Source organism: Anser brachyrhynchus (genome assembly GCF_964034855.1).
Source record: "Anser brachyrhynchus genome assembly, chromosome: 10".
Classification (NCBI taxonomy): domain Eukaryota; kingdom Metazoa; phylum Chordata; class Aves; order Anseriformes; family Anatidae; genus Anser; species Anser brachyrhynchus.
Window position 1 is genome coordinate 19,151,622 of NC_137705.1, and position 26,088 is coordinate 19,177,709.

At 37.8% G+C, this 26,088-nt stretch overlaps 1 protein-coding gene across 1 annotated transcript; it reads right to left on the bottom strand.

Annotated features, from left to right (window-relative positions):
• Positions 1 to 899: 899 nt before the first annotated feature.
• On the bottom strand, positions 900 to 26,088 carry TAMM41 (TAM41 mitochondrial translocator assembly and maintenance homolog). The gene is made up of 8 exons (XM_080606770.1): positions 25,827 to 26,088; positions 24,507 to 24,686; positions 22,196 to 22,288; positions 16,664 to 16,814; positions 14,496 to 14,641; positions 12,127 to 12,292; positions 10,121 to 10,183; positions 900 to 2,029 (listed from the first exon to the last, which is right to left on the bottom strand). Exons 1-8 carry the CDS (start codon positions 25,962 to 25,964, stop codon positions 1,953 to 1,955), a joined length of 1,014 nt encoding a protein of 337 aa, XP_080462896.1. The 5' UTR covers positions 25,965 to 26,088; the 3' UTR covers positions 900 to 1,952.

Sequence of the window (26,088 nt, forward strand, 5' to 3'; positions counted from 1 at the left end):
ATATGACTATTTCACGTTGTCCCTGCATGTGAATTTAATTTTAAGGTGCATATGGTATATTTTGTATAAAACATTTCTAGATGGTCCAAAAAGGAACCTCATCGTGCAAACAAAAAAAACTAGCCAAAACCCAAGGTTAATTTAATATAAGCAGTGGCTTAAATTCCAAAGATCCATTTCATGTAATTCTTTTTCAAATCTAGGACTTCGGCTTCTTACTAACAAGAACATAGAATTCTAGTACCATACATACATTTTCTAGTTTAAGTCACTTCTGGAGAACAGAGCACCATCAGGACAGTCAGACTCCTAATACCAGAAAATGGACATGTGAGGGGATTGGTCTAACAAAGTCTAGATCCACCATCAGCTAACAAGCAGTGAAATGTTACAAATCGGTCTATGACTTTAGAAAGTTACTATTTAACATCAGTATTCTTTTCCAAGAAAATAAAATCAGACAAATTTATTTCCTGACTATATTCAACTTTTGCCATTTGAAAATAATCGATATTTAAAAGTTCCCCTGTGATTGAAGTAAGCCTTAGTGAGTCACATTAAATAAAATATTGTATTTTTTTTCTATCTTCTTTCTTAAAATTATGCTTTGAACTGATCCCTGGAAACTGCAGCCAATTTCATTCCAATAATGTTTTTTAAAGTGAGATCATTAAATCAAAGTGTAGCTTGAGAAATGGCCCTACGGACCACATGATACACAAGAAAAAGCACACGCTAGTCAGGAAGGATATATTTCCATTTTTAACCCCTTTTTTTGTTTTGTTTTTGTTTTTTAAATTGTTGATACTTTCACAAGTGAAATGAAATGTTCTCTCAAATTCCATTAAGCAAAACATCTAAAATTAGCAAATCCACCTGAGCCAGTGCCAAAAGCATTCTACTTTCAACAGATGCTCCAATTTATTTCATCACACATGAATACTGTCATAAATTTCCATTCTTTAATGGCATCACGTAACACATTATGGGATAGTCCAACTTCTTCAGCATAGCTTATTTAATTAAGCAAGGGTGAACAAGTTTTATCTTTATAGACATTATTTTCGGGAAAAAAAATATCAATGAATCAAACATTCTTGTTTCTAAAATTCCAGTTCTTAAAGCACTTGGATAAAACCTTCTGCCTAACAATCCATTTCATAAATCTATACAAGTAAATGCTGAACATCAATGACAGTATGACTTTCCTTACAACTGTGACACCTTGGACAACACTTACCTATGATTTAGGCCGTTATCATTTGAGTCTCACGAAAGGAACATAAAAATTTTACAAAATGAACTGATACCTGACAAGCTTCTCATTTCAAACACACTTTCCCAGACTGAAAATCATTGTCAATTTTTTTTTTTTGATTCAGAATGTCTCAGATTTGAGAAAAATTTACTTGTCATGAAGTCTAACCTGCAGATGCACCCACTTAGCATCTTCAGAAGAATTCTAAAGATGAACTTGCCAGTGGAGAAATAAATAACATATTTCAAGAGAACAGTTTAATATCTAATTAAAATTCTATGGACTCTCCAGTTCTGTAAGTCTCTGAGAAAACTAGAACTGGGGAAGAGGATATTTTGAAAGAGCCTTGGGGTTATTTTCAAAAATAAAGCTATCATTACATAGAAAATAAGTGACTTTGGTCTTTAATTCGTACGTACAATAGATCCTTTAAATTCAAGGTTTCTGAAAATTCTTTGAAAATCTGATTTACACGTACAGAAAATTTCAGTATTTACATAATAATTCCTTTGCCCTACTTCCATCAAACCTTCCCCAGTAACAAAAATTTCTTTGGCAGTAGTAAAAATGGACACGGAATTATTAGAACTGACTTCTTAAATGCACTTTCACCTTCTTAAGTAGGCAAAGCAACACCAGAAAAATATTTGGAGAAAAAGTACCATTTATTTACCCACACACAGTGTGTCAAGACTCAAGATGTCTTCTTTAACCATCCCTTTGTCATTTTATACAATTTCTTTGCACTGTAAGTTACAGATTTTTTTGCCCCTAGAAGAAAAAAAAAAACACAACAAAACACAATTACCAGAAATCGTCAAAATTTTGGAAGACCATCTCAAATAATAGATTGCTTCTACATGAAGTAAAGTGTTTTCCTGGAAGAATGACAATAACCTAATATGTCATGTAGACATGCAATAACCTTGTCACGGTCATAACACAGTAAATAATGACACAAAACCACTTTAAATAGCATCAAAGCGAGCAAAAGAGAATAGGATAATTCTGAAGACAACACTGCACACAAACACCTACAGAGAACAGCAAATGTATAGCATCTGTAGGAATGCATGATGCAACTCCTAACTAGTACAGATGGAAACTTGTAACATATATCACTGTTCTTAAAATGCTACACATACAAAGCCTTTTACACCATCTGTGTCTGCTGCAGATGCTCACCAAACCAACACACTGTCCTTTTCAAGCCCTTCCTAATCTACTACTGGCACGCCCAGCTGCATAGGAACATATTCTGGCCTGGCAATGGACCCCAGCAAGCTGGTAGCCTGTATTACGCAGCAGGACACGCGACCAGAACTCTTTAGAGGACTCCAGGCTGTTATGCATTCAGGTTAATGAGCAGACCACATCTGTATGAGGAATTTAGTCACTGAAGCAAGTCCGCTCCAGAGGCTGAAGCCCACCAGATCGTGCGGATTACCTGCGCAGCCAAAGTTTTACTGGAGGGACAATGGGGAAGAAGAGAAAGAGAGGTAGACCAGAATATAGCCAGGAAAAAGAAAGGAAAAGGAAGAGTTTGCTCAAGCAAAACAAGCAAACTATACACAACTTGTAGACAACAAGTTTTATGCTTCCAAATCCCAACTTCTTCTAAGCAAATTTTAGTTAGCCTTGCCTGATGCTGTGCTCCAAGCTTAAGAGGCACTTGGTTGCCTTGTTGTAAAGTTGTGAAGTGTAACTGCACCGTAGGAATTTTGAAGCATCACACTGATTTTGATTTAACGCAATCTAACACTGCACACCACCAGAAGTTTCCCCAAGGCAGTTTCAACCCCTAAGGAGAAACAGACCCACAGCGTTGCTATTGAAAAGCTTGCAAATTAGAAGTGAAAAAGAGTTATCATTTTTTCATAGGAAACGTGCCGCTGACTCTTAGGGTAGAAATCTATTCTGGTTTCAACAGGTTGTAAAGTACATTATAACCTCCTTCAGTATTTTGTTATTGCCTCACCCTAACTAATGGCAGCTACCATTTCATAACTGAGGGAACAAGTGCGTCTGCAAGAGATCAAAACTCCTCAACTTGCACAATGAGATGACATCTGTGCCCTTAGGTAAAAAGAAGTAACACTGAAATGATGATGGGTATGGAAAACCAGGTTAATAAGGCATGCACCGTACCCAGGTGAACTGAAGTCTGGTAAAATGAAAGAAGCAAAAATAACACTGAGATGATGACAGATGGCCATGATTTGGCAACACTGCCAGTGTCAGAAGTACACTATAGACACCAGTATGAATACCTTCTCATGGGGATGTTATCTGGAATAATTTTGCTTCAGAGTTACCTGCCTAGTGCTGGCTTATAATAAACCTCATGTTAAGCTGGAGTAGCTGTGATATTCTGGCATCATCCCGCAGCAGCCCACAAGTAGAGCACTGTGGTAAATACCCTGCCATTACACCAGGCCTACAATGCAGGCAGGCATTTCTCCATTTTCACAGAGATACAGAAGGATTTTGCAGCAGCCATTGCCTCCAAGCTTTTACAAGTTTTAGACAGAAGGGATTGAGGATGACTCCCACACAATTTGTAAAGCACATCCTTAGTTAGACAGCTCCCGAATTTCTATCAGATATGAGCCTTCTCCTACAGACCTACTGTAAACAAAAAAAAAAAAGACAACATTTTGCTGGGTTTAGTCATCTGGTATTTGGAAACTTAAGATATTGTTCATCTTGGCATTTCAGCAGGGTTCTGAGATCCTAGCCAGTGGAGTTACTTATCTTTCCTCCTTCCAGATTTTGCCATCCTTTTTTTAAATTTAAAAATACCCTCCAAAAACCCCCACCACCATACAATGACTTTCCAGATTACAACCAAGTGTAATCACACCCTTAAAAATTCAAAACTGAAAATGGAAGTTTTTAATGCTGCACTTTGGCCTTGATGCTTATATGCACAGATGGAAAGCCCATTCCCAGTACACTCTACTTACTAGTTTTTCTTACGTTTATTAAGCAGCACACTGGTTACCTGAAAAGATTGACTAAAGCCCACAGAAGTAGTGTAGCAAAAATCCCACAGTGACACACGAGAACACAAGGAAAGATCTTCTGGAACAAATTAGACTCAGGTTTAGCTATCGCATTGCACTTTTGAGGGAATAATTGATATGACAATGTTTGAATTTAAAGAGACCTTAGAAAGTAAACCAAACAAAGATAAACAATCTTAAGTGAAAGATGCTTTCATTATTAGTAGTCTAGAGTCACAAAAATCAAATAAGCATGCAGTAATGTGGAAAAGCACATGCTATACTTATGAACAACTGTTTAAAAAACCTTTCATAACAAATCATAACATATATGTTGTATTTAATCATTTGTACTTGTGTATCTAGTTGCAATTTAAATAAACTCAACTTTAGCTTTTGCAAGGCATCCTTCATAGATATATTTTCAACTTACAGAATCATGTGCATCCCATATGTAAGGTTAAACTCTCCTATATTTAATAGTTTTTTTTTTTTTTTTTTTTTTACTAAAAGCAAGCACACTAATGAAGTCACGATGTTATCCTTTTGCAGCATCTCAAATAACAAGTAAATAATCGTGTAAGTTCCAAAGCACCTCTCACATCTGCATTCAAATTACATGCAGTATACAAATTCCAGCCGCACAACAAGGCCAGACTGAGCTTAGGCATAGCACATAAATGAAGTAAATGGTTCCCATCTCAAAAGTTAAAACTATGTAACTGCATAGCTTTGACAGTTACTGCCCAATCTCCTAGGTACTGTACTTCTAGGATATAGCCCCTCGAATACTGCAGTTGCAGTGCCAGAATCGATGTTCTGCCATTCCAATGAAGTCAGTGTACTTGTGGAAGCACAATATATATAGCATGTGGCAAAGCAACAGTAACACAGCTGCTACAGCCCTGCAGGACTGTAATTAACTGCGCTGGCACTGCAGCCTGCGAGTCAGCTTGTTCTATCAGCTTGCCAACCTACTCTGCCTCTTGCAGCAGCTCAACATTAAGAGATTTTTCTCCGTATTTTCCCCCTGCAGGGAGAACTCTGTCGAACTCCACCCACTACAGCCTTGAACCTAGCATCTTATGTAATAAGATGCTTACATTTCTGCCCCAGCACATCATGCTACAAAGCAAAATACAGGTTTATACATACAGCTGGTTTCTTAAAGCAGCCCTCAGGGTGATGAGTCACATCTGTAGTAAAAGTTAATGGTTGTAATTATGGCTCAGTCTCAGAATCCGAAGCAGTTGGACCACATGAAAATGTCTTTCTACTTTAGCTATGAATCTACGGCTTGGTGGTTCCAACTCCCCTTTAGATTTTTCCACTATATGATAGAGAACAAAGACCCAACGCACATGGAATCAAGACCACAAAACTTCAGTGTAAACATCAGTTGTATCTGTTTTTGCTTAAAAGTCCCATGTTCCTTTCATTGGAAGTGTTAGTAATTTGGCTATAATATAACACTATCTTACAGGTCCCCCAAAGTTTCCCCCTAAATATATCTGGATGCAGTATTCTTTATTTCCTTTACTGCTGAAGAGCTGTCATGCTATACAGTGGATGCAAATATTTATATATTGTTAGTATATAATGCACAGACGTGCAAATGTTTTACACATTTACAGTGAATTACAGTTTACTGCAGTATTTGTTTTGCTCAGGCAGCTGAAGAAGATAGAAATTACTACAAATCTATGGAGTATTTTATATAAGACTGCTCCTTACAATTTAAAGAAAATACTTCCATGAAGACACAGTATACTAACATCCCAACTGTAAGGAAACAAATGTTATTCAGAGCAGCTAAAAGCATTTGTGTTAATTTAAAAGACGAACAATTGCTTCAACGGATGACACATTCCTAATATTTTGGTTTTTTAGACACTTTCAAGGCTTACAGTGTTCCTCTAGTAAGATATAAGAAATTTAAGCTAAAGTATCAACATCTCCTTCAGAGCAAAACAGAAGAACTTCAGAGTTGGTTCCCAAAGACTGTGCAGACTCTGGGTATGTGGGAAAATAAATCAAACGATTGTGCCATCTCTAATAGGAAACAGAGAGGCATGCTTACCACAGACTCAAAAAAGAAATATACAGGCACACTTTCAAAAACTAAATAGGGCATTTAACAACAAACAAAAACACAGAGCTTGAGCGCAACTTTAAAACCAAATTGGCAGAGAAAGATGAAAAAAGTTCTCCTAAATGGGTTGAAATTCTTTATTTTGCCTGTGCTCTTTGCCAACAACATTAATACACAGCATGCCATCTCAGCAACAACTATTCCCAATTTAACATTTAATTTAGGCACATGCTTTACATTGGACTACTATGTTACAGACCAGAAAGTAGGCATTTCACATTTTTCTGCTGTTTTTAAGATAAAAGAATCAGTTAAGGAGATAATTTTGTGTCCCTCTAAACATTTCCAAAAAAAATGATGGCCACAGATTGAAAATTAGTTCTTTCACATGCATACATAGGACAAAAGTACTTATATAGTTACCAGGAACAGAAAGAAAAAAAATAGGCAGAGCTTATTTAATGGAAGCACTGATTTCACGATCCTTTCGTAATTCTCTTGCATCTTAGCTAGTATTCTTAACATAAGCATTACAAAAGAACAGAGCAGATGAATAAAAAAGTGAAGAACCACATTACTTCTCATGAAGTCTCTACTAGGCAGTGTAAAAATAGTTCTCAGGGGAACACAACATTAGACAAGATTTGGTTAAAGAATGAAGAAAGAAATGCAGCATCCCTAGAGATTAAATTTAATAGCTGAACACCTTCCTATGATACACACTTCTTCCATGAGTCAAAGAAATACTTTCTACATAGAGGCCACACTGTTTTGTCTGCGTATAGTGTGTAGCTACATGAGTGGTAGCTGATAAAAGCCCCAACAAAGGGCGAAGCAACGTGAACAGCATTAACGCCTGCCCCCTAGCGACAAGTGTTTTAAATAAAGAAACCGCGACTGAGAGATCTTCATTTGAAGATACAGCAAGACTCCAGACAGACTCAATCATGAAAGTCTGGAGAGAAATATTAAAAAAACCAAACAAACAAACGAACAAAAACACCCCAAAGCAAAAGGCTTCTACCTCTAGGCTAACTAAGCCCAAACAAATGGAAACCTGAATTCCTGGGAAAAAATCTCTGAAGATGATAAAAACCTTCAGTACGAAAAAATGAAATCACCAACTTGGTCAGTTACATTTTATTTCTTCATTAACATGCACTAAAATTTAGAGTTTTATTTACATTACTACTACTACTGTGCTTCTGTCCATCTTCAGTATATGAAACTGACGAGGTTCTGGTAAGGCCGCCCTGCAGGCTGCCTGGGAAAGTAGCAGTGTCCAGATTAGCAAAGGGAGCAATACCCGTTTTGGGTGCAGCTGCACCCATTACAGACGCTTCTGATTGATGCTAACCGGGGGCGCAGGACACCCCTTCTCCAGCCAGGGTGGTCTGCACAGCAGCGCTCAGGAAGGCTACCTCTACATTCATTAAACAACGTTCAGGAGCTAGGAAATGCCAGATTTGAAAAAGGACCAGTTCTAACTCGTCTCCCTCAGCATATAGTCTTTGAGTAACCTGAAGAGATCAATCCTGAATTCAGTTCCTCACAGTTTCAGCCAGGTTCTGGCAGAACTGCATAAATACAGTTAAAACAAAGAAAATCATGCTAAGAGTAATAAAATAAAGTTCCACCAAACCTCTTTCAAATTTGTCTTGTGTTCAAAGCAAAGGATCAAGCTTTGCTTGACCTGAATCAAACTGCAAAGATGCATTTTCAGCAATAAAAGCATTGGCAGAAAACACATGTTTTTTATTTACATTTATTCTATGTAACTAGCTGGTTAGAAGACAACTAAATTTTATTCTGAAGCAAAAAAAACATGCCACTACATAAAGCAAAAAGCAGTTAAGACAAAAGCGAAGAGGAAGCGTTTCAGGTGCACAAAACAGAAAATATGGTAAAAAAAATGACAAATCCTGTTAAAAACATACATTAGGACCTCCCAGAAGTCCTAGCAACAATAAAGGCTGCAAGTGATTTACTGAATGACACACAAAAGGAGCTAACAGTTCCCAGAGGCGATTTTCTGTCTATCAAGATTTACACAGATGAAGAGCATAAACAATTTGACAAATCTTAACCACTTTTATTCACATTCTTGCAGTTACATATGAACAGCTCTGCTCCATGGCTCAGCCAGGCTGCTGGCTTTCACAAGCACTGAATTCACACATGGTGACACCGTCTTTCATGCCCCTCCCCTCCAATTATTTTCCTCTACAAAATCTATTCTCCATGGATTCAGAAACAGACTGGTTACAAGCTGATATTTTTAAAAGTGGCATGTTGCAACACAAGTCTTAACCATTAGCAGGTAATTTTGACAACAAATCCTAAAAATAATGCTTCACTTATTTGGTTGGAAAACTTGCATTAGAAAGTCGTACATGCGGTATGTCTAGCTCATACAACAAAAGTTTGCTTTTTCAAATGGAGTTACGTCCTTCTGCTCCTCCAACTACTAAACAAAGCTGGGCAATAATTTTGTTATACTTCTTTTCTGTAATATAACTGGACTATTAACAGATGCATGTAAGAAGTACAACTGTTCCTGCTTACTTTACTCAGCAAACCACTAATGGTCCTGAACACTGCAACCTGCGTTTTCTTAGAAGGAGATAGAGTGCAACCAACTTTGGAAGTGAACAGCAGCTGTAGAAATCTGGAAAAGGACCACTTAGTAGGAATGTATAAAAGCTGCTTTTAAAACTAGTAATGACATTGCTTGTATATAATTCCTTTGTGGAAAATATAGGATAGGTATGAATGAGTTCAGACTAGGATATGAGCAACTTCATGCAAGCAACAAGATTTTTTCATTTTGCAGGAATTAAAAGGAGATCATGAGTTTGTCTGTTTTTAAGGTAATGAAGACTCAGGTCCTAAGTCTTTTCTTTTAAACTGAGGTGCAGTTCATTCAGCTTCTTAAATGTAAAAAACAGAGCATCTTAAAACTAGATTTATTCCAGAACTCAGAAAGACAGGATGAAGTTTCAGCTATGTAATTGGCAGTAACTTTTGTTCAGTTAGGAGGATTTTCGTAGCTGAAAAACATCCCTCATTTTCCCATAGCAAGTCCTTTTTTGCCTTCTACATCTTCTCTCACGCTGACTTTTAACACTCAACTCTCCTTCTAAAGTAATTCATTCTGAACTATGAGAATTACAGTAATATCCAATACTCACCAAGTATATATGTTTAGTTTGGAATACAGAAGGTATCTGAACACGCATGTCTTCTGAGCTCGGACAGAAACTTCGGATTCTGTCAAAGTTTTCTCACTGTAAACTCATCCCCTCCTTTATTTTATAATGAGCTAACCTGATAGTCTACATAACATCAGTACAATGTATTGATCATTTAGGGATCCAACCACATGTAGAAAGCCAGAGGGAATTATGAAATCATCTTTTTTTTTTTTTTTAAATAAAAGAAGAGCAGAATTAGTGCACATCAGCTAAATACAGAAGGAAAATGAAGTCAAAGGTTTTTGTTGTTTTGGTTTGTGCTTTTTTTATTATTATTTTTTATTGTCGTTGAAGTCATGTAGACTCCAATTCCTTTTGACATTTTAAAATTTCTCAATAGTTATAAAAAGCAGAAATATCTATTTCTTATTTCCATAAACTTCCAATATTGTCATTAGACACCCAAAAAGCTTATGCTTTAAACTCTCTAGCAAGGCAATCTTGGGGCCCTAAAAATTTTACTTTGTAAAATCAGAAAGCCCACATGGATAGAAGTCACCCACATACTTACCAGCTGTTAGTATGGTTTTAGCACTTTGCACTATACTGGAAGATCTCACAATTCCTGAAATGCCTGCAGATAGAAAAGCATACAGATGTTATCCATCTTAGAAGTTCTGTGTATGATGCAATTCATTCATCTACCATTCACACTATTTCTCTAAAATGATCAGTCACAAAGGATTCATAATTATGTTCCAGAATTATGTTCCATCTAAGCACTGTCTAGATCAGAACAAATTACACTCATTGTTTACGTCAGTATGAAATTGGGATTTTGCACTTCTCTTGTCAAGTAGATATGTTTATATTGCACAGCATCTGACTAGCTTTTTAAACGATTCGACTTTTGTAGACAACACTCATTTGACACTTCAAACTGCAGCACATTCAGTTTCCATTGTCCAGAGGTCTTTAGGTGTAAAAGGTATAGTGTATAAAATGATACTTGCAAAAAAATAAACAAAAGCTTTAAGAATTTATATTTGCACTAATGCATAAAAGCCTACTGATAGGTGCAGAACAAAAGTACTGTATATTACTAAACACTTAAAAATGAAGTTAGCAGTCCCAGAGTTAGTCTTCCAAACTGAAAGTTACTTTTCTGCATTAACCAGAACATAGAGTACAATATTATTTCTAAAACCTTCTTTCAAATGCACTTCTGTAAAGAGCAAAACCTAGGGATACCCATGAACAAGTAAGAGGAATACAATATTCCACATACATAAATTTTATTTATTTATTTTTGGGATGGGGGAACAAGTCATGCTGAGCTAGTAAAACATCTAGGGAAAATGTAATTCAACTTGAGTACTCAGCTTAGTCTTGTAGGATTACCAAATGGTTTTCTCTGCTCTTTATCCAAATTCTTGAATGAGAAAATTCCTTTGGCAACAAAACTGAAAGAGAGGTTTTGATTTGTCCTTCTGAGAGTATAAACTGCTTGGCTTGAGAAGACTAGATCTATCTAATGTTTTGACATTGAAGTGCTGCATTCCTGTCCACAAACCATAGTATCAGCCATGCCCGTAATATCCTACATAAGTACAACTAGCAGAGTAAGTAGCTCAGGGTGGACGACAGTTGTAAAACTCACAACCTGCTCCCAGATTCAGCTATTATCACGCTACTGTTGCAGTACGTCCACAGTTGCACAAAAGCTGAGAGACTGACATAGAAGAAGCTGGACATCCTAGATGGCCAGGTGCAATGCATCCTAGACTGTCAATGGAGAAGAGAGCTGAGAGTCTTTCACCTCCCCCTCTCCCCCCCCCCCCCCCCCAAAAGAGAAATCAGTGCAAGAGCTCCCTCTGCAGTTGGCTCCTCTCTTGTGGCTCTCAGGCATCTACGCATCTTTTGCTATGCTCAAAGAGCTTGCAAAATCGCTGCTTGGATCTAAGATGTATCAAAGTACGAAGGACCGTTCAAGTACTAAACATTTTCATTTATCTGCAGAATGACACAACAGTGATGTCTGCAGCATAAGCTTTAACTTGCTTGTACAACAACCTTGTCTCAAAGAAACTACCTGTGATGATGAGAAGTACCTCAATCTTTTTCCTCAAAGCTTCAGTTCTCTGCCAGAGCACCACATATCTGGACGAACTATGATAATTGGAAAGGGTAATGCCAGCAAGCTAGAAAATACAGCACCACATTGTATGACTGGGAGAACATACAGCTTAATATTTAAATGAAGCTATGCCAGCCAATGAAATCCTGAAGCATCCCACATAGTTAGATTATCTAAGGAGGTCAGAGATTATTTCTTTCAAGACCCAAAATAAAACTCTTAGCATTTCTACTGACATAGAAAGATATTTTCCATTATTTCAGGGACCTTACTTGCAATCAAACAGTAGAATACGCTTTTAAAAACTTATTACAAGATTAACCTCTTGTTGTCTTATTCCTTCTCACTAAAACATCCTTCTGAACTAGAAGAACATATACAATAAATCTTTATATCTATCATGTCTTAAAGGGGATTACAGACAGAGATCTAAGGCCTACCTTGATGCACCACTAATCCACAATCAGGGTCATGGGCAACTTGCAGTAAGATTTCTTCCACGTCTCTGTTTTTCCCAGGAGGGTCTACCAGAGAAGTTATCTTTTGTTGCAGATTCTTTGGCAAAGCCATAAGTTGTGTGAATTGACCTTCTGGGCTTTTATCAATCTGAATGTTATTAAAAAATAAGACAGTAAAAACAAAAATTCAGCATTACCAAAGCAACTTCTATTCAAAGAAGTCATGAAAGTCTTCTGGCTATCTTTGGCCTGTAATAAATACCTCAGAGAACTCTATGAATTTCACATGTAAAAGTTATTGACCATCCTAATGAAAACTCTCCATGTGCTGGCAAACGCAGTGTCCCAGTTCTAAACCTGAAGAATAACTCAATGGAAAGATGTTAACTTCTATCCAAGGGAAGCCTAAAGTATAAACAGAATCTTACTGCCCCTGCAAGGAACTTCTCATTGAAACTGTACCATTTCTGCTCTATCCAATTTCCTCTGGAACACAAGAACATGAAAATGAGAGAAAATGTTCCCAAAAGACCACTTAGCTCTGTTTCTTCTGCTGAATATAATCAAACCAAACACACACACAGAGTTTACTTTGAAAAACATTTTCTCTTCTTTAAACACAAACCACATCTGGTTTGAATAATTTGAAGGAAACATTCATTTCACATTTTCCAATCTAAATCAGAAATTCAATGACCCTTTTTTGAATACAATGATACCAACATGCAGGCCTGTACACATTGATACAAAATGTAAGCACAAATATTGAAAAATGTTTAACAGAAAAGGGCTCTCCAAAATGGGGGGAAAACATTAAGAGTCTGAGTACTCCCACACATCTTTTTACACATTTCTTGGAGGCATCGGTCAGGAGTTTAGTTGTCCTGTACTCCCTCTAGTCAATGGGAAGAAAATGATATCCAGATGAATCACCCACTGACTACAGAGGGAGTCAACAATGCGCAGGCTTTTAACATTATGTGGGAGGAATCCATGCCTGAAACAGAACTATAAGAACTAGTGTCTGACTTCAATTGTTTCTAAAGAATCTTTTAAAAAAGATTTTTCTCTGTAATTCTGAAGATGTGTCCTTGGAGAGGGTGGTTTCTATTCTCTGTTAAGCAGCATTCCAGATAGAAGTTATCCATTTCAGCATGGGGAATAATGGCAAATAACCACAACAAAACATGAAGAATAAAGTATTAATCTCAATACAACAGTAAAAGGATGGCATTTAATCCACAGCCTCAATGACTAGTATGGAATTCCAAACAGATTTATTACCTAACAATATATTTCTAGTATGATACCAGATTTTGTTCCAAGGTAATGTAACAGGGAATAGTATTCTAACCAGCCATTTTCTTGGAGGAAGCGGCATTGGTTCTTTTCAAAATTCATTTAAATATTTCTGTTAAAACATTCAAAAGTACATTGTTAAGAAAACATGGAGACAGCTGCAGCATAATATGGATTTGCCTTTGCAGTACTCCAAAGAGCTGCAGTAAAAATGCTTCCTGTACTCAAACTTGCTTGTATCTCTAACAGCTTCCTTCAGTTTCTAACAGACACATCCTAAAAGGAGGCACTAGTGAGATACTTACCAAGGTGACCCTGAGGACAGAGAACTCATGTCCATGAGACAAGTCATGCTATTTGTAAATTAATGTTGAAATGTATACCACAGTTGAATAGTAGCACAGAGATGTGCATACTAAATGAGAAAAATTGCTAACAGCCCCCCCAACTGTGGCATCCCACCCCTAATTGCCATGTTTCACTTATACCTTAAGCCACAAGGATGGAATTCAAGACAGTGGTCATTCTGGACGCCTGTTTTCTGACTATTAGGAAGATATTTTTTTGAGTATGGGTATTTAAAGATAGTGCCAGAATTTCAGTTTGTTTTATTCAACTGATATTCATAACTAGCACAAGAGGGCTTTGTTTTTAAATACACTTTTTGACTGCAGAAAGTTGCACCTCTAAGTTACGGCCTAATCTTTTTAACACAAGCCATATGTTTATTCATCACTTCCTAGACTGCTGTCTCCATATGGTAACCATTAGACCACACATTTTCAACTGCTCTTCTCTTGTTCCCTTGCTAGTGCTCTAGTCCTGTGGCTATGCTCAGAGAAAATGAACAGTAGCTACTACATATGCAGAGACTGGTATTTACAACAAGTTTCCCGACTGCAGAATTAACAATAGAAACATAATAGCAGGTATAGTGACTACAACTGCCTGCCTTAGTGTGGCATAATTCTTGCCTTCTGTCAGTGTAAAAAAAAAGCATTTCCCCTTGTTTGTTTGTGTTTTTTTTTAATGTTTTTACGAAAACCACTTGCCTCTAGCCTTCCCAGATGGTGCTTATACACCACTTGAGGGCAGTCCTGCAATATGTTACTGTACAGCTTCTGAAAATAGGGAACATTAGGTTTCACAATGTTCTGCACTTTCGACCTGTCTTCTCCTATGATCATTCTGAAGTCACCTAGTCAAGAAAAGAAAAACATTAATTAGGGCAAAACTAAAAACCCAAATAAGGAAAATACAACAGAAACGAACAGTACAAAGATGTCATCTAAAACTCTTTATTCTTCAATCCTACCAGTGCCTACCTAATCCATAAGGTTCATCTTCTAACAGTCAAAGAATACTATCCAAATAACTTCAAGCACAGAAAAGAAGCTTCAGAACGGTGATGTGGCCTCTGATATGCTATAACATCATCAACCCACGCATCCACATTTGCACTTACATAACAAAAAATTCCAACTTCCAAGTTTAGCCTCAAAAGCAGCAGAAACACAATTACATCCTTTCCAATCATTCATCAATTTTAATGAGTTACTAAATGGTATTAGAGTAACCAGCCCTAACATTTGGTATCCAAAACCAAATAACCTTCATTTTTCCAATTCTGAAAGAAAATAATCTGCCTTATCTCTGCATTTCAAGGGCAACACTTGAAATACAGCTAGTATCAGTCATGGTCAGATTACAATGTCCCTTTTTCTCTTAGCCAACTGCTTTGTTAGCAGATTGGAAAAGCAACTCCTTTCAACACCCCGGCTACTCTACTCACCTTTACACTTCCTTTTAAGATATACTTTGTGACACTTTCTAATAAGAAGTTCCAATGTCAGTGAAAAGACAACCTGTATTAGTGTTTACCTACCTCTGCTATGTATTACACCCTGGTAGCTTCTAAAATTACAAACTAGGAGTTAGAAGCTCAGTGCTGTCCAAATCAACAAATAAAATCATGAATCAATTCATTTTCACACTTCCCACAGTTAGGAGATAAATGTTGAGGTGGCAACTTGCTAGCATGACTTAATTTCAATTTATGCCAACCAGCAAAACTAACAAAAACTTCCCAGAGTACTTCCAGGCACTGTCTCACCGCTTTCAAAATGCACAAAAAAAATATTTCCCAAATTAAAGCACGAACAACTCTTTTCAGCAGTTATGTACTGCAAGGAGACTGATTAGAGTAACTCAAAAATCAGTGTTGTCTACTAGAATCCCGCTTGAAAAGTTTAAGATTTAGCAAAATGACAGCAGAATAAGATATCTATAAACATGTCATTGACAGCTCTTTTCTTGAGCATATCTGCCTGGGAGTGTTATTGCTTTAGCTGTATTCACCCAGCAGAATCAATTTCAACATCTCATAGCATGCTAACCGATCTCCCAATTTTCTGGTTAATAGCATTGTTTCAAAGGATATCCATAAAATATCATGGTCACTGGTGCCCACTAAGAATCTAATGACATTCCTGGACAGGTTTCAGGTGAGGCAGGTAGCAAACGCATGGGGTGAGCAACCCTTCACTGTCACTCAAACAGATAATGCTTCAGAAAAAAATGCTATGGAAAATCTGAGCAAATTGCAATCTAAACCAACCAGGGAAATACTATGTAAAGAATAGTAACACTCCTCAGTGGAACTAACCTGCAGTTTATAAATGCAACATATGCTTTAGGTTGTTTGTTTGAAAAAAGGAATGCAAGGCCAAGCTTGCATTTCTATATGAGCAAAGAAAGTGCTGTGTAAAATACAATTCCAAGCAAACTTGTTCATAATAATTTCAATAAAGATGTCAATGTTTAAAGAGTAATACTTAATTTTCAGTTTTATTTTAATGATAATTTTCATACAATTAATTGTGGTATTGAAGACTCATTTGGAACAAGGGTTTTGGTTTGTTTTTTATATATCACTTCATTTCACCATAACCAATCATCCATACCTAGGTGCTTGTAAATCAAGAACAGTTTTGCTTACGTACCTCTACCTACTCCTCAATGAACACGCACAGCCTTTCCAAACTGTTAGGTACCCAGCAGTAAAATTTAGCTAATGGAGCATGCAACAGTGTAGGTCCAAAGCAAAAGAACATCTGACTTCCTACATATTAGACTCACTACTACTTGCACACAGTACATGTGGTACAACAGCTCCAACTACAGCTTTTCTCCTCAGAGACTTTAGACACCATATACTAACCAGAATAGGAGAGTCCTGCAATCTGCATATAGAGGTCTTCTTCAGAGAAACTTTCTGGTAACATGAGAAAGGCTGCTGTGACTGCACTCTTCAGATTGCTAATAAGAGCAGCTTGCAGCTTGCCATTCTCATTCTGTGTCAGTATTTTCACCTGAAAAAATCAGAGTAATTGGAAGCAAGACTTCAGGAAAGTGCTACTGAAGACGGAGCTAGAAACGTTACTCAATCCAACATGAAAAATAATAAATTTGAATTAGATCCTAATATTATTATTGTATAGAAAAGACCTATCATCTGTGTCAGACTGTGTCATCTTCTGTTTACACAATGGGACAGAGGATCTTTCTAAGATCTAACAGCCTGCTACAAAGGCTGTTTTTACAAACACATTAAGAACTGTTATAAGCAACAGCCATCAACTATTCTCTGAAGAGCTATTCACCTTTTCCATACTCACGAATTTAGGATTAATCAAAACAGTAAGAGTAAATGAATCAAAAATATTTCACATGGTATTATGCAATAGGAAAAAAGACCACTGTCACACTGAAAGAGAACGGTACACCAGGATACCAGAAAAACAGCAAAGTTTTCCTATTCACCTTCCCTATATCTTTTTTTCCAATAGCGGACTCCTTGCTGGTGCTCTACCATAGGGTTGAAGCAGCTTCTTAGACATTAGCTCTCCTCCTAGGAGACGTAGGGTTTTATTTTGCACTTTGTATGAGGAAAACGTCAATGCAATGGGAACTTCACATACATGTGAATGGATCACTGAAGTTGCTTGATTCCAAGTGCCACAAAAACATGTTTATCTTTAGGAAACATTCAAACTGTTCAAGACCAACTACAGAATCCAGTAATCTAGGATATGGAAATATACTGTAATAAGAAGCAGATCTTCAGTCAGAAGTCAGCATCAAAAAATATTACTATAGAACATTAGACAGATAAAGTCAGCCCAGTTTATAAGGTGACTGACTGTGCCCTTTCAAAAATGAGTCCCCCAAGAATATCTTCCTGTTGTAAGTTTCTGTCATTTTTAAGGGTTCTGGTTGGGCAATACTGTCTTTTTTATAAAGGGCAGCTTATTAATATTTGTTTACTCTAGAATATATGAAAATGCAAATCCACTGGCAGTTATGAACAAATGTACCCAACTCGTTTTTTCTCCTCCAGAAGCCCACATGCAAATGATTTGCAGTAATCTTTGAAATTCTGCCCACAAAATATAACCTGAAAAGGCTAAGGTATCATTTCAAGTAAATATTTTCCTTTGGAAGTGTAAATATTAACAGATTTAAAAAAAAAAAATGAATCCAGATTCAATAAGAAAAAAGAAAAAAGTAAGAATCTGATATAGCTGCCACACAAAATTCTTCTTACTGAATGGACATCAACAAAGCAATGCCTGGGACGGCTGGTAGTATGTTCAGAACTTTATTTCTCCCTATGGCAAAGTCTTTGAAAGTGTAAAACTAGAACAGTATCTCACTTCGCTATGGTGGTGAATTCAACAGTATAGAGGTTGCTTATCTCAACCTTTCTGAACTAAAGCGTGGTTTTGCCTAACATTAAGTCTATACAGTAGTCTGGAATTGGTCCGGGGTGATTTTTGAAAGATAAGTGTTTTCTCTTCTTTGGTTTTCATTTTAAAGAGTTCATTGTACAAACAAACACTTAAGAATTCCTCCTAATTGCTTTGTATTTCCTAGCATTAAAATGAAGGACAATGATAAAACACATTAAACTACTGTAAATTCATCTCCTAGGGAGCCTTGAATAAATTTGATTTCCTTGAGAAACAGGGAAGTTTACTGAATGCATGCTGACTTTTTCAGATATGATCCAATGAACAATTGGATCTGGTCATGAGATTGGCTGGTCACAAGGACAAACTAATATTTAAAATCTCCAACTAATTCACTTATATCCACTTTCATAGATCGTTGCTACAACAAAGCAATAAAGACAGGCAGAAAAGGGAAGCCTGTGGTGCTAGTCCTCCTTGTGGAAGACCACAGGCTGGCTTTAGTGAAAAGAGTAATCTCCTTCACTAAAAATACTCCTTAACATATGAGATTTCTTTTTTTCCTACGGGAAACAATATGCAAGGCTTCAATATTTAAATGCATAAAGCACTGCCACAGCAATACTATTTAGGAACAAATTTCAAACAGACCAGACAGCTAGAAAACACCCAGGAAAATAGAGTGCAGCTATCAGCCAGAATGAATGATGATTCCTGGGGGTAAATTTGTAAGAACCCCAAAGTTAAGGAAAACTGTTTCACGATACAGAGAAATTAAGATCAGAACTATTCACGCCACATGAGAAGGAAAGAGCCCAATTTATTCTGGTTTTACACTACACATGAAATTCACTTACCTAACACTACAATTAAGACTTTTAAATTATTAAATATTTTCAGTGAGGGATATATTCAATTTGATAGATAAGCATTATCCCCACTTCATCAACACCACAGCTTTAAGAAAGAAGTGTTCTATTTTCACTGCTAGGAAATTCATACCTAAGAAACTGTGAGCATTTGCACAGAAAGATACACACAAACAAAACACAAAAAGAAAATCTCATCACAGAATGAAAGGTTTCAAAAGTACTATTCCAATTTGCCATTTAGCCACACCTACGCTCTGCTAAACATCACAGTAAGAGGATTTTTTCCATTGTTTTTCAAAGAATGTTTTAAAGTATTTGAACAATGGGGAAATTCTGCAAACAACTGCTCTGTTACTCCTTTGTGGGAATTTTTGCAACACAAAAAACTTAAAATCTCCCAACACCCCTCTAAGTAGTACAAAATACTGCTATATACTATTCATACTCTGCCCTCACCTCACTTCAATTTATTAAACACTTCTCTTAATAGCTTCAGAAGGATAACAGTAAAATACAACTGCTTAATCACTATATTTAACAAAAATTCAGTAACACTTCAGGTGCTTTTAAAAATCTTCCTCTGAAAACACAGTTATGTTTCACCTGTGCTTGTTTGTTTTACTTTTTAGTTACATCAGCATTTTTTTCAGGAAACCTGTCAGTTATGAAGAAATTACTACTAAGTTTATTCAAATTTTCAATACAGTTAAATGGGAATTTAGCATATCAGTGTCATAAATTTAATTTAGCATGAAAAGCCAACAAACTTTTAACACAAACAAAGAAGCTTGGGAAGAAAAGTTAGCATTTCTAAATGGCAACTCCAAACTCCATCTATTCAGCCAAACATTCTGCAAAGATCACTTGGTCAAGGCAATCAGTCTACAACAGTAACAAAACCTCCAGTAAAAATGACACCAAGATTTCTAAGACAGAGAAAATGTTTCACCTCATGTGCTAGAACAGCTTGGCTAGCTTTTACTCACAGAGCGACAGATTCGTAACGGAACACCAGAAAGGCACTGAGCTCTTTCTTGTCTACATGACTGAGAAGAAAATTCCCAAATTGTTAAACAAAATTAATCTGGCCTCAGTCAAGTGTGTCCAGAACTAGCACAAATGGCATGTAAGAGATTATAGCATACACAAAAACAAACCCAACCCTATCTCCTCTCCAGAAGAGGCTTATTGTACATTTTTAGGGAGGAAGAAAAGCTTTCTACCACTATCACTTACAACATGTTTATCAAAGCAATCAAATCAGATGCAAAAACAGAAAGAGCAGACATTTGAAACCTGTAAAACAGATTTAAATAATTTTTTGGGAATGTCTGCAACACACTATAACATTGTAAAATCCTATTTAGTGATATTACAGATCCTACAGGAAGAGACGGTTTAAACACCCACCACGTAATCTTTCAATCAAATTCTATTTTAAATCCTACAGCCTTTATTCAGTGCAAATTCCTATGAGCTTTATGAAAATAACTTGCACCAATTTCTTATTTTATCTATTAAACACATATGCATGAAGATATATCTGTCTCTTGTTAGCAACCAAGCAAAATACCAAATTATACTTATTGTGCAAGTATGTACTCCTACTGAATTTAATCAGAAGATATAAAGACCATTTTATATGTACTAAGATGAGAAACCCCAAAATAAATCAAAGCAGCAGCAAGTGTAGTTACGCTGAAAATAAACAATCAGTATTCATAGTTGAAGTGAAACTCCTTCAGTTATTTTTCCTCAATGTGTTTAATTTTATTCTTTACAAATGTAACAGCTGTTCAACGTATTTAGTTGTATTCCATATAAAGATAACAGCTGTTCTAGTCTGCACAATGCCACAATAAGTCACTGGAGATGAGGAGAAGTCAGTTGCGCTCTGACAACCTATTTAAAGTTGCATCCTAAGTTATTCATTAAGAGCATAATTAACTTCTGCTCTACGACTTGCACAGTCATGTCACCCCCCATTTCCCATCCCCCCCCCCCCCCCCAAGAAAATTTAACTTGGCACTGCTGCCATCTGCTGAAAGCACACTGAATCAGACACCCTTGGCAAAGACAGCAATGTTCTTTACATGTCGCGGTTAACTATAGATATTTAACAAGAGAATGATCTAGATGGTAGCTGCACAGCAAAAAGCAGCTTTCACCTTTAAATACTTCTATTATTTAACTCAACTCTAAGTTTCCAGATGACACTAACTTGGGAGGAGCTCCTGACTACATCAAGGATAGTGATGCCTTGCAGAGCGACCTTGACAAATTAAGAGAGCTGGGCAATCACTCTTGGGGCACCACAGTAAAAGAAAGGGCATGAAAGTATTATTCGGTGTCCAAAGGAGGGCAGTAAAGTTGGTGAAGGCTCTAGAGGGAGTCTTCTCATGAGCGGAGCAAAGCAGGCCAAGGGGAGGCCTTATGGCGGCCTGCAGCTCCCTCACGAGGGGAGCGGAGGGGCAGGCGCTGAGCTCTGCTCTCTGGGGACAGCGACAGGACCCGAGGGAACGGCATGGAGCTGGGACAGGGGAGGGTCAGGCTGGGGGTTAGGGAAAGGTTCTGCACCCAGAGGGTGGTCGGGCACTGGGACAGGCTCCACAAGGCAGCAGTCATGGCCTCAAGCCTGCTGGAGTTCAAGCAGTGTTTGGACAACGCTCTCAGACACAGGGTCTGATTTTGGGGTGGTCCTGTGCAGAGCCAGGAGTTGGACTCAATGATCCTTGCGGTCCCTTCCAAATCAGGATATTCTATGATCCTATGAACTGCATTAAATTTTGGTGACTCCTGTTATTTTTTATTATTGTTAAATGTAATATTTAAATTTTTAAGGGACTCTGAGTTAGCATAGTCCAGTTCCTCAAGATTTACTACAGGCAGAAAACCATTGTTAATGTATCTAACTTCATTTTTTTCCTTGTAACACAGAGTATTAGTAAGGTCTATATTGCACTTCCTTTCTGAGAGATTATCCATCTAGTAAGACTAGACCCCTAAATCAGGGCAGACATTTTCTTCAGTATTGACTCATAGATCACGAACAGTTAAAGCTAAAACTACAACCGATAATTTTGCATCCCTGTAATTTCCTGTATTTCAAGACAGATAACTAATAGTTACCGGCTTTTGTAGGCGTCCAGCAACATAGAGGGTTCTCCAGTGAAGTAAATCATCAATCAGGGCATCAGTGCTAATTACACCATATTTTATCATCTGGAAAAAAAATAAAAAAAAAGGCAAAATAAAGGTTTTTGAACAATCATATAGCTGTACTGTTTTCATTACAGGAAACTTACTATTTTCTATAACTGTCATTAATTCTAAGGAACATACACCTCCAATAAAATATTGCACGCATAAAATTAAAAACATTTTACTGTCTACATCTTGTTTCTTAATCAGCTTTTGCTCCCAAGTATTTGCAAATTTTTCTCTAATACACATTTACCATAAAAGCATCTCTTTGATAACACTTAGAGAACTGCTCTTAGATAACAGCATCATACAAAGAAGAGCCACGTAAGTGACGTAGCTCCACAGTAAGCTTGGTTTGGGGCTTTTTTGTATTTTTTTGGTTGAAAAAAAAAAAAAAGGAAAGGATAATTGGAAGAAAGCAAGAACACAATACAAGAAGAAGGAGCAATGCAACTACTTACTAGGAAAAAAAAAAAAGAAAGTCAAATAGCAACACTGATAGCAGTGTTGCCTAAAACAAGAAAGATAAAGGAGTTCCAAAAGCAAACTAGAATTTTTAAGTAAAATAAGTTTTAAAGAAAATCAACACATGGACATCTACCAAAACACAGGCAGTAAAAAAAAAAAGTCACATTTGCATGCAGTCTTCTGGAAAAAAAAAAAAAAGAAAGTGTAATGGAAGACACACAGGACCCTCTAAAATCCTGTCTGGAAAGGAAGTTACAATAAAATCATTCCCGGATCAATCCCTGAAGGAAAATGTTCTTCAAATCCCACAGTAACCTAGTCTAGATAGAGATTGACCTGAAGAAATTTGAACATTAAAACGCATCTGTTCTTTAAAAGATTTTTTTAAAGTTACAATTAGTTTTGCACCAGCAAAATGATGCAATAGTTAGAATACTCCACGGTATTTTTCAAGACACATAATGAAGAAAAAAAAAGAATTTGTCAGCAATTTGAAATAAATTATAAAAACATTTATGGATACTATTACTGGGGGGAGGGGAGACGTATCAGGAAGCATTTATTATTATTTTTTTTTTTTTTTTAGAAACTCTTTGATGCTAGAAAACAATTTGTGATTTTTTAGTTTATGTTACGGAAGAAGAAAGATGAGCTCTTAACAGTTACCAGTTTGCACATCCTGAGTTTCCAAAGATTATCACCAAAGCAAGGCAGCCAACTCCAGAAATTCTGGATAACAAAGGACCAGACTGTGATATAACTAGTCATTACAACATTAGATAGGCATATAAAGAGCCAGAAAGGACCAAATTTCATCACAAAGGTAACTGATCCCTAAAAGGGGTTTTGGATTTTATTTTAACGTCAAGAGAACAAAGTTTAAACTCCAAATTCTTGCCTCATCCAGATACCTTTAAACAAAATAGCAAGTATATAGTAATTTTTTTAAACTAATTCTCCAGCCTCATATGAAGAGTTCTGACACATACCCAGCGTTACTGCTATTTTGTGCTCTGAGAAACTTCAGTTTGTACAAACAGCATTTTTCCCACAACTGTCCTTCATGTAATTTCCAATTTTCTTAACAGAACTTGCTTCCGTTATGTCCAGTTTATTACCACATGGCAAAAATTACTCTAAATCAGCACCAATAAACACAGATACACACTTCCTTCCCCTGCCTCCTATCTGCACTCCTCCTTCCAAATACAGTCTACACATAATTGTGGTGTAGGACTTGCTGGACAAGTACTACTTGCCTAGAATTATTAATTATACCCAAACACCACACGTAAAGATGTTTGCCATTAAACAACACAGATGTCAATTACAACTTGCTATGTTAAACATCTGTGGTTTTTTGTTTTATGTCAAACAGACAGAAAGGCTCTAGTTTGCTATTACTATGTGGTCAACTGCTGAATTGAAGTCTGTCCCCCCCCCCCCCCCAAACACAGAACAGTGATATACTACTATATGGCCACTGGTGAAACTGCAAGTGATAAGGAATGTAAATTCAGGTTCTGAAGTGCTTTAGTTGTGAATTTCAAACATTATCCATGTTTGTCAAGTGCTAGAACAGTTGCTCTGCTTGCTTTTTAAATAGTATGATATTTGTGAAACAGTTTGAGACCTAAATATTGAAAATACCACCAGTTAAGCATCAGTTGCAATCTATCGGATGTGCTTCCTTCACGGAAATCTGCTTTAAGCTAATCATTTCAATATTTGATGCACGAACATTTAACTTATTAAAACTCATACTTACCCTACCATTACATGGCACTAAAGTATTGTAGTAAATCCCTGCTCCATAGCTCTGTATATTACTTATCTGTTTTGGCCCAAAAACTTTTAGGAAGGAATAATGACTCTTGTTCTTTAATAAGTTCATCATATGCCAGGTCACAGAATCATCAACTGCAAACACGAAGTCCAGCATATTGTTCTATGGATACAGAGAAAAATACTGGTTTTCATATCAAGAAGCAAACAATGTTAATCACATTAATCCAATACCTGCATAATAAGCTAGCTACCAGCTAATAATTGGTCACATAATTAAAAACAAGATTGAACACACAAGGCTTAATGTTGGATACAACTTGAAGGTTACAATGGAGCTGTATGTTTTTCAGGTCACTCTACCAGTGACGGTCCAAAATTTTCCTTGCCCTCCCAGTTACATCGCCAACCTTCAGCCTTCCGTAACACAGAGGAACGCATGACAAGGTCTCGGTAGCCCTAGCTCCCAGCTCGGCCTAATAGCTTAAACTGCTAATGGAGAGAATTTTTGCTAATACACAAGGCCACAAACTGGGAGATGAGGGCAGATAAAAGTCAAGAAACTGCACTTCTACTATACTCACTTGCTTTTATCAACAAAGCAATCCACACGCTAAAAGACTTGTAACATCCAGCGCTGCGCTGTTCTTCCAAAGAAAACAGTTCACACACCCCCTTTGCACGGAGGAGTTGCAAAATTACAACTCATCCCTACCATAAACTAATATTTGGAGTAACAGTGCTTCAAATTCCTTAGGCTTACTGCTCTGGAAGTAAGAAACACTTAAAGCCACAATTGTGGAGCATGCTTAACAGCCCAGTGGGAATGCACAATGCAGCCCCTGAACCGCTTTAAGAAGTCAAATGCAGGCACGAGGAGATCCCAAGCTGTTCCCAAGTGGCTTGACCCCCCAACGTGGGGGCACCCAGAAGTTCTGGGTAACAACACGCTTTGCCTCAGGTACCTGCGTACTGTGGACAGCGTGAACAAGCCTGGGCACTTCCTTAAAACCAAAATGTAAAAGCTAAAAAAATGCAAAGCTGAATTGTGAAGCAGGATTCCCTGCTCGATAAAAGGGCAGCTGAACACCACCTAACTGCACGCGAGGACTGTCAGCCAGAGGCCCACGGCTACCTGCGGACCCTGACGCCCCCCCCGGCTCCGCCACCTGCCCGCCAACTCCCGATGGCTGCGGGCCCGCTCCGCTCCCCCGCCTCTCCCCGTGCCCGAGCCGCAGCGGCCCCAGCAGCCCCCGGCCACCCCCGGGGGCGCTACGAGCGGCAGGGGGGCCGCCGCGCTCACCTCGCTGTGCCCGGCCGAGGGCCCCGCCTGCCGAAAGACGCCAGAGCCATAGGCGAAGGCCAGGCTGAGCTCCTGGGGGAAGTGCGCCAGGACCCGCCGGAATTTCACCCCCGAGCTCGACAGCACCGGCAGCGCCATGGCGCCCGCCTCGGCCGCCTTCCTCCGCCCGCCGCCTGCGGCGGCGGCCGTGGCGCAGGGAGGAGAGGCCGCGCCGGGAAGAGGCAGCGACACCGTCACACAGCGCCCTCTGCCGCCTGGCGCC

Coding starts and splice junctions, on each gene's coding strand:
- TAMM41 (XM_080606770.1), bottom strand. CDS start 25,964: ATGGCGCTGCCGGTGCTGTCGAGCTCGGGGGTGAAATTCCGGCGGGTC. Junction 24,687..25,826: donor CCTCGGCCGGGCACAGCGAG/GTGAGCGCGGCG, acceptor CTGTATCCATAG/AACAATATGCTGGACTTCGT. Junction 2,030..10,120: donor TAAAACCATACTAACAGCTG/GTAAGTATGTGG, acceptor TTTTTCTTCTAG/GGGCAAAAAAATCTGTAACT.